Source organism: Babylonia areolata, chromosome 34, assembly GCF_041734735.1.
Source record: "Babylonia areolata isolate BAREFJ2019XMU chromosome 34, ASM4173473v1, whole genome shotgun sequence".
Classification (NCBI taxonomy): Eukaryota; Metazoa; Mollusca; class Gastropoda; order Neogastropoda; family Buccinidae; genus Babylonia; species Babylonia areolata.
The window spans coordinates 24,113,888-24,122,504 of record NC_134909.1 but is presented as its reverse complement, the minus strand read 5'-3'; the positions used below and the strand labels follow the sequence as shown (position 1 = coordinate 24,122,504).

At 45.2% G+C, this 8,617-nt stretch overlaps 1 protein-coding gene across 1 annotated transcript in view; it reads right to left on the bottom strand.

The window, feature by feature from the left end:
• LOC143277606 (uncharacterized) overlaps positions 1-8,010 on the bottom strand; it is a 21,964-nt gene extending 13,954 nt beyond the window's left edge. Inside the window, exons 1-3 of the mRNA XM_076582481.1 lie at positions 7,890-8,010; positions 6,975-7,307; positions 1,840-2,214 (exon numbers count right to left, since the gene is read on the bottom strand). Coding sequence (XP_076438596.1) covers positions 1,840-2,214; positions 6,975-7,307; positions 7,890-7,959 — 778 coding nt within the window. The 5' untranslated portion in view covers positions 7,960-8,010. The remainder of the gene's footprint in view (positions 1-1,839; positions 2,215-6,974; positions 7,308-7,889) is intronic.
• Between the last annotated feature and the right edge of the window lie 607 nt (positions 8,011-8,617).

The following is an 8,617-nucleotide window of genomic DNA, read 5'->3' as shown; positions in this document are numbered from 1 at the left end:
CAAAACTGGACACAATGTGGCAGACAGATTGACAGACATACAGGTAAAAAAAACTGGACACAATGTGGCAGACAGATTGACAGACATACAGGTCAACAAAACTGGACACAATGTGGCTGACAGACTGACAGACATACGGGTAAAAAAAACTGGAGACAGACAATGTGGCAGACAGACTGACAGACATACAGGTCAACAAAACTGGACACAGACAATGTTGCAGACAGACTGACAGACATACAGGTCAACAAAACTGGACACAGACAATGTTGCAGACAGACTGACAGACAGGAAAAGAGACAGAGAAAGACACACTGACTGAAACGAAACAAAATATAAGCAACAACAACAACATCATCAAAAGTAACACCGTCATCAACAGCCACATCAGCATCAATGACATCATAATTATTATCAATAGCATCATCATCATCATCATCATCATCATCAACAACGTCAGCCGCTCTGACAACAATAACAATGTAAAACTAACAGACATACAGTCCGACGCAGAGACACAGACATTGATCATGCTACAGATACGGACATGGATACGTTGTCAAATCAACATCAATGAGCAATCTACCATCAGTCCGTCAGGAAACATGAATAGATTTGAACTTGAATGCCGTGTAGAAATAAATCGACAGGTGTCTTACCGTAGGTTTGTGCTTTGATGTCAGAAGTAGAATTAGACTTAATCAACAAAAGTCTCGGGCATTCATAATAATTATCTTTAATGTTATATTGAGCCGCAATTCAACCAAAGGGGAACAGCTAAAGGAAAAAAAGAAGAAGAAAAAAACAACAACAAAAAACAACAACCACCAACCAACCAACCAACCAAACAAACAATAAAAAAGACAAACCAAAACAAACAAGCAAAACCAAAACCAAAACAAAAAAACAAAAAAAACAAAAACAAAACAAAAACAAAAAACCACCACCACCACCACCAACAACAACAAAAGGACCTAATCTCATATCACATGATCACACAATGGACAGACGAAACGCTCTTCAGTGTAGGATCTGTTCCATCAAGGAAGATAACCAACGGAAGTGGGTTCCTTCCCCTTGTCAGACATTTTGCTGGCGTGTACCGACAGGAACACGAACAAGACAACAGTAGCGAAACGAGTACATCAACACGCCAGCATTCAGAATATTGGTGACTGGTACGGAGGTTCATATAACTGGGTCTGTTTCAGAACAATGAACGATAACATGTTCAATGATTGTTCAATGAGCTATTTTTCTTAGCTTTACAGTATTTCGATTAAAAGGAGTTCGGCGTCGTACAATAAGTCATTAGTGATAGCTCTCTGTCTCTCTCTCTTTTAACCAAATTAGAATAAGAAATAGATGCGGAAGCAATAATGGGACAATGTTTTGTTTGTTTTTACATATCACTAAGATATACCAACCGCCACTGAACACTGGATACTGAAATATTTAATGCCATTAATCAGCTGTAGAACTGTAGTGACACAGGAGGTGCAGAACAAAATGGTGCAAAACAAACCAACAAAATGAAACAGAAAGGAAAAACCAATCTGGCGTTAAATAAACTACTCCGAGACAGGAAATACTGGCACTTTCCGTCAATAGCTTGTGACACAGGGTACTGTGCCTTCTTTGTCCAGTCTTAGTTTAGAGAGGGAGAGTGAGAGGGGGCAGGGAGGGAGAGAGAGACAGAGAGACAGACAGGCAGACAAACAGACAGACAGACAAGACAGACGGACAACGACAACCCAGACGGAAGAAAGAGGCTCACAGAAAGAAGTAACCGACAAAAAAAAAAAAAAAAAAAAAAAAAAAAGCAGCACTAGCACTGACCTCGGGTCAACAGCAACACGTCCCTCCTCCCTCCTCCCGTCTCAACCTGACAGGCGTACAGCCCGCTGTGCTGACTGCCCAATCTGTGAATGGTGTGCTCCACGAGGTTCACCGCCTCCTCCCTCTCCCGTCCCAGCTCCCCCTCCCCCTCAACGACCTCCTCACGGGGAGGGGGGAGGGTCACCAGCCTGGATGGAGGCAGCAGGATCCCGTTCCTGGTGATGGAGGCTCTCCTTGGGGGATGACCCGGGGCCCATCGGCACTCGAGGACCACCCTGGAGTTCTCGTCCACAACAAGCGCGTGGTTCTCCTGGCCCTGGTCTACAGGCTGTGGTCTTTGGGTGTGGACCGTGAAGCTGATCAGTCTGGGCGGTTCTGGGGAGACAGCGCCAATATGATGCCACGGTAGTGTATTTTAGTAGTGGCGGCATCAGTAGTAGTAGTAGGAGGAGGAGGAGGAGGAGGAGAGGAGGAGGAGGAGGAGGAGGAGCAGCTGCAGCAGCGGCACAATAGTAGTAGTAGAAGTAGAAGCAACAATAGCAGCAGCAGTAGTAGCAGTAGCAGCAGCAGTAGCAGCAACAGCAGCAACAACAACAGCAGCACCAGTAGTAGCAGTAGCAGCAACAGCAGCAACAACAACAGCAGCAGCAGTAGTAGCAGTGCTAATAGGCGTAGCAGAGTATTGGTGGTGTTACTCGAAGTAGTAATAGCTCCCACGACCTTGATTATCATTATGACAGCCACCACTGTCGCCGGTAACTGGAAAAGCATTGTAACCAGTCCGTGCAGGTCTCTCTATAAAAATAACTTCGGAAAGAGTGATACTGAAGTGATGGAATACAAAAATCGGACAATTTTACGTTAATTCATCGAATATTTGATAGTATAACAATATAAACCTTAATTGTCAAGTAATAAATGAAGGTATTTCAATTCTAGATATTTGTAGTATAGAAAGGGCCCTATTGAAAAAGGAAACATATAATAAGTGGTGGTCTCCTTTACATGAATATGATTTATGGGGGTTTGAAGTTGAGCTTGTCTTAATTTTATTGACCGGGGCACAAGAGGGTACCCTTGTGCCAAGGGCAGTATCTCTGAGTGAGTCCCAATTTCTTTCTTGGGAACGAGTAAAGATGAGTTCAGCAGACCCAAAAGAACATTTTAACACTAGTCTACATCATTCCTGGGAGGGGGGTGGGGGGGTGCACGGTAACTCCATCGGCCTTGAGGACTAAATACCAGAGGAGGAAAAGAAGGAAGGAAGGACAACAGTAGTATCAGCAACAAGAACAACAACAACTATAGCATCAGCAACAAGAACAACAACAACAACTATAGCATCAGCAACAAGAACAACAACAACAACTATAGCATCAGCAACAAGAACAACAACAATAGCATCAGCAACAAGAACAACAACAACTATAGCATCAGCAACAAGAACAACAACAGTAGCATCAGCAACAAGAACAACAACAGTAGCATCAGCAACAAGAACAACAACAACAACTATAGCATCAGCAACAAGAACAACAACAACTATAGCATCAGCAACAAGAACAACAACTATAACATCAGCAACAAGAACAACAACAGTAGCATCAGCAACAAGAACAACAACTATAACATCAGCAACAAGAACAACAGCAGCATCAGCAACAAGAACAAGAACAAAAATAGCATCACAACAGAAAGCAACAACAACAGCTTCAGCAGCAAAAACAACAAAAACAATAGCATACTCAACAAGAACAACAACAATAACACCAGCAACAAGAACAACAAAAACAAATTCATCCGCAACAAGAACAACAACAACGACAACAGTTTCAGATTTAGCTTTAAGTTCAAGGAGGCGTCAGAGCTTGTGCACTGAACCATATACGCTGCACCACATGCGCTTTGAAAAAGTAGGAAAAAAAGAGAAAAAAATACTTTCGCATAAACCTGACGCGCTGGACAAGCAACAATAACACCATCAGCAGCAGCAACAACAACAACAATTACAATATCAACAACACTAACAACAACATCATTAAAAGAGCAACCTCGACAACACTAACAACAACATCATTAAAAGAGCAACCTCGACAACACTAACAACAACATCATTAAAAGAGCAACATCAACAACAACAAAAACGTAACAACAATCAGAACAATAGCAGCAACAATAACAACAACAACGAGAACCGGCCACATGTGTGCTTTTTGTTTGTTTCTTTGTTTCTTTGTTGTTTTTCTTCTTCTTCTTCTTCTTCTTCTTCTTCTTCTTCTTCTTCTTCTTCTTCTTAGTTTCGTAAGTAAAGTCACAATGAACATTAGGAGTAATGCTTGTTATACTTGATTGACTGACCTCTTTTGGTTCCAACAATTGGCGGTTGTTGTTTTTTTGTTTAGTTTTTTTGGTGTGGTTTTTTAATTTTTTTTTTTTTTTTACTTTCTTTGTTTGCTGTAGCTTTTCTTCTTTGAAAATAGATTGTGGAAACAGTTCTCACAGTCATGAGCCATAATGAACAAGGAAAGTTCACAGACAATGATGTTGATGTGTTGATGTCGTTGACAGTCAGACAACCTACAGCGGCTGTCTGTGTGTTCTGTCAAACGGGACCATTGTCTGGTGAAACAGGAAAGACCTAAACAGCGACGATGGATGGATATGGGGGGGAGGGGGGGGGGGGACGGGAGGAGACCAGATTGGCGCTGACAGAGACACTGTGTTCCCTTTGTGGCTTGCATGAAGGATCGTGAGTGGGTGGGATGGTGGATGGATGGATGGACTGGTGGGTGGGATGGTGGATGGATGGATGGATGGACTGGTGGGTGGGTCGGTGGATGGATGGATGGATGGACTGGTGGGTGGGTTGGTGGGTTGGTGGATGGATGGATGGACTGGTGGGTGGGTTGTATTTGTATTTGTATTTGTATTTCTTTTTATCACAACAGATTTTTCTGTGTGAAATTCGGGCTGCTCTCCCCAGGGAGAGTGCGTCGCTACACTACAGCGCCACCCATTTTTTTTTTGTATTTTTTCCTACATGCAGTTTTATTTGTTTTTCCTATCGATGTGGATTTTTCTACAGAATTTTGCCAGGGACAACCCTTTTGTTGCAGTGGGTTCTTTTACGTGCGCTAAGTGCATGCTGCACACGGGACCTCGGTTTATCGTCTTATCCGAATGACTTGGTGGGTTGGTGGATGGATGGATGGACTGGTGGGTGGGTTGGTGGGTTGGTGGATGGATGGATGGACTGGTGGGTGGGTTGGTGGGTTGGTGGATGGATGGATGGACTGGTGGGTGGGTTGGTGGATGGATGGACTGGTGGGTGGGATGATGGATGGATGGATTGGTGGGTGGGTTGGTGGATGGATGGATGGATGGACTGGTGGGTGGGTTGGTGGATGGATGGATGGATGGACTGGTGGGTGGGTTGGTGGATGGATGGATGGACTGGTGGGTGGGTTGGTGGATGGATGGATGGATGGATGGACTGGTGGGTGGGTTGGTGGATGGATGGATGGACTGGTGGGTGGGTTGGTGGATGGATGGATGGACTGGTGGGTGGGATGATGGATGGATGGATGGATGGATTGGTGGGTGGGTTGGTGGATGGATGGATGGATGGATGGATGGATGGACTGGTGGGTGGGTTGGTGGATGGATGGATGGATGGATGGATGGATGGACTGGTGGGTGGGTTGGTGGATGGATGGATGGATGGATGGATTGGTGGGTGGGTTGGTGGATGGATGGATGGATGGATGGATGGACTGGTGGGTGGGTTGGTGGATGGATGGATGGATGGATGGACTGGTGGGTGGGTTGGTGGATGGATGGTGGATGGATGGACTGGTGGGTGGGTTGGTGGATGGATGGATGGACTGGTGGGTGGGTTGGTGGATGGATGGATGGATGGACTGGTGGGTGGGTTGGTGGATGGATGGATGGATGGACTGGTGGGTGGGTTGGTTGGTGCGTGGATTGTGAAAGGATGGATGAGTAGATAGGTGGGTGGTGGGTTCATGGAGGGATGAACCGATCGGTGAATGTGTGTGGCGGTGGGTGGAAAATGAACGGATGAATAGGTGGGTAGGTTGGTGGATGGATGAATTAATTGATGATGGGTTGGATGGGCGGGTGGATATATGGTGGATTATGAACGGATGTATGAATGGATGGGTGGGTGAGTAGGTGGATGGATGGATGGAAGGGTGGGTGTGTGGGTGTATGGTTGAGTGCCCAGGTGGATTGGCAGGTGGGCGGGTGAATGGATGGATGGATGGGTATGTGGGCTGGTTGGTGCGTGGATTATGAAAGGATGAATGGGTGGATAGGTGGATGGGTGGGTGGATGGATGGATGGTTGAAAAAATGGATGATAGGTTGGACGGATGGATGGATAATGGTGGATTATGAACGGATGGATGGATGGGTGTGTGGGTGAGTAGGTGGATGGACGGATGGATGGATGGAAGGGCGGGTGGATATATGGTGAACGGATGAATGGACGAATGGATAGGTGGGTGGGTGGGTGGATGGACGGACTGTTGGACGGGTAAATGGATGGGTGGGTTTGTAGGTGGGTGGGTGAATAGATGGATGGATGAATGGGTGGATGAGTGGGTGGGTGTCTGAGCTGGTCGGTGCGTGGATTATGATAGGGTGGATGGGTGGGTGGATGGATGAATGGATGGATGAATGGGTGGGTCTACGGGTGGATATATGGATGGATTATAAACTGGTGGATGGATGGACTGGTGCATAAACAGAGGCATTGATTCGCAAATAAAAGAGTACATAAATCACAACAGATACAAACGTAAACATGGGAAAATAAATGCATGCATCTATAAATGAGTAAATTAATTAATTTCTTTTTAAAGGTTACATGAAATAGTGAACAAGTAAACAAACATACAACAACATAGACAATCAATTGATTAGATGAGTTAATGGAATTGTGAATGAATAAATGAATCACACACACACACACACACACACACACACACACACACACACACACACACACACACACACACACACACACACACACACACACACACACACACACACCGAAAACGGGTGAAAAAAGAGAGAGAGAAAAAAAACCAAAAACAAACAAACAACACTAACCAATCACAGTGATATCAAAGATGTACAGCACGACATCTGCAGTGTTTCCGCTGCAACTGTGAGCGCGGATGGTGGCAGTCTGTCGCCGCTCTTCAGTGGACACGTTGGCCACAGTGAACGCGCCAGTGGTGACGCTATAACTGCACATGCTGTCCGCAGACTGAAGTGTATCGTTGTCCATCGTGGGTGTGTACTGACAGAGCGTGAAGCCATCCAGCTCCACCATCACGAAACGGCAGCGCCCTGTCACTGAGAAGGTGAAGGCCAAAGTGGAGTTCGCGGAAGGGAGGTAAAGCTGACCGTCGTCGCTGAGGTCCTTGACAGTGATCGGCCCTGCGTCGCAACAACAACAACGGTAATGATAACGTTGATGATGATGATGGTGATGATGATAATGATAATAATCATAATGGTGTTGATACTATTACCATTGCTGCTGTTGCTGTTAACAACAACAACAACATCATCATAATCAATAATAATAATAATAATAATAATAATGGTGTTGATACTTACTATTTCTGCTGCTGTTGATGCTGCTGCTAATAATAACAACGATAATGATAATATGAATGATAGTAATCATCATCATTATCATCATCATCATCATCATCATGGTAGTGGTGGTGATAATGATGATGATAGTGATGATGATGATGGTGATAGTGATGGCGAGGATGATGAGGGTGGTGATGATGATACTGCCATCTACACTACGACTACTTCTCCTGCTACTACTACTACTACTACTACTACTACTACTACTACTACTACCCACACATATACAGACACATACAGACATACAGACACACACACGCACACACACGCACGCACGCACGCACGCACACACACACACACACACACACACACACACACACACACATGAATCGTGACATATCCTGACATTGTACTTACCCACGTTTTGGCAATAGTGAGCCCTCCAAAGCAGGACACACCAGATCAGAATGAAACACAACACAGTCATTGCGGATTCCTCCTCTTCCTTTTTTTCCTCTGTTTATTTCTTCTTCTTCTTCTTCTTTTTCTTCTTCTTCTACTTCTTCATATCCTCCTCCTTCTTCTTCGTCTTTGTTCTTGTTCTCCTCCTCCTCCTCTTCCTCCTCCTCCTTCTCCTTCTGCTTCTTCTTCTTCCTCTTCTTGTTCTCCTCCTCCTCCTCCACCTTCTCTTCCTCCTCCTCCTCCTTGTTGTTGTTCTGTCAACTTTTGCCAGAAGACACGCGCCGTCTCAGTGTTGACTGAATGTCGCCAACTCCCACACCACGAGGATGTGTGATGCTAACAGTAAAATCCAACCACAACTTGCCAAGGACTTTTTTGGTTCAAACATCAGGGGTTGCTCAAACACACGTGAACGTCAACTCACGAGAATAGCTCCGCCTTCCTGATATATATAGGCTCCTGTGATGGATAGACTCCTTTGTGTTCGGTGTGATGATAAGTCACTCGCTAATAAAAGCGTAACTTCCTGCTTCTCTGCTGCACACACACACACACACACACACACACACACGCACGCACGCACGCACGCACGCACGCACACACACACACACACACACACGCGCACGCACGCACGCACGCACGCACACACACACACACACACACACACACACACACACACACGT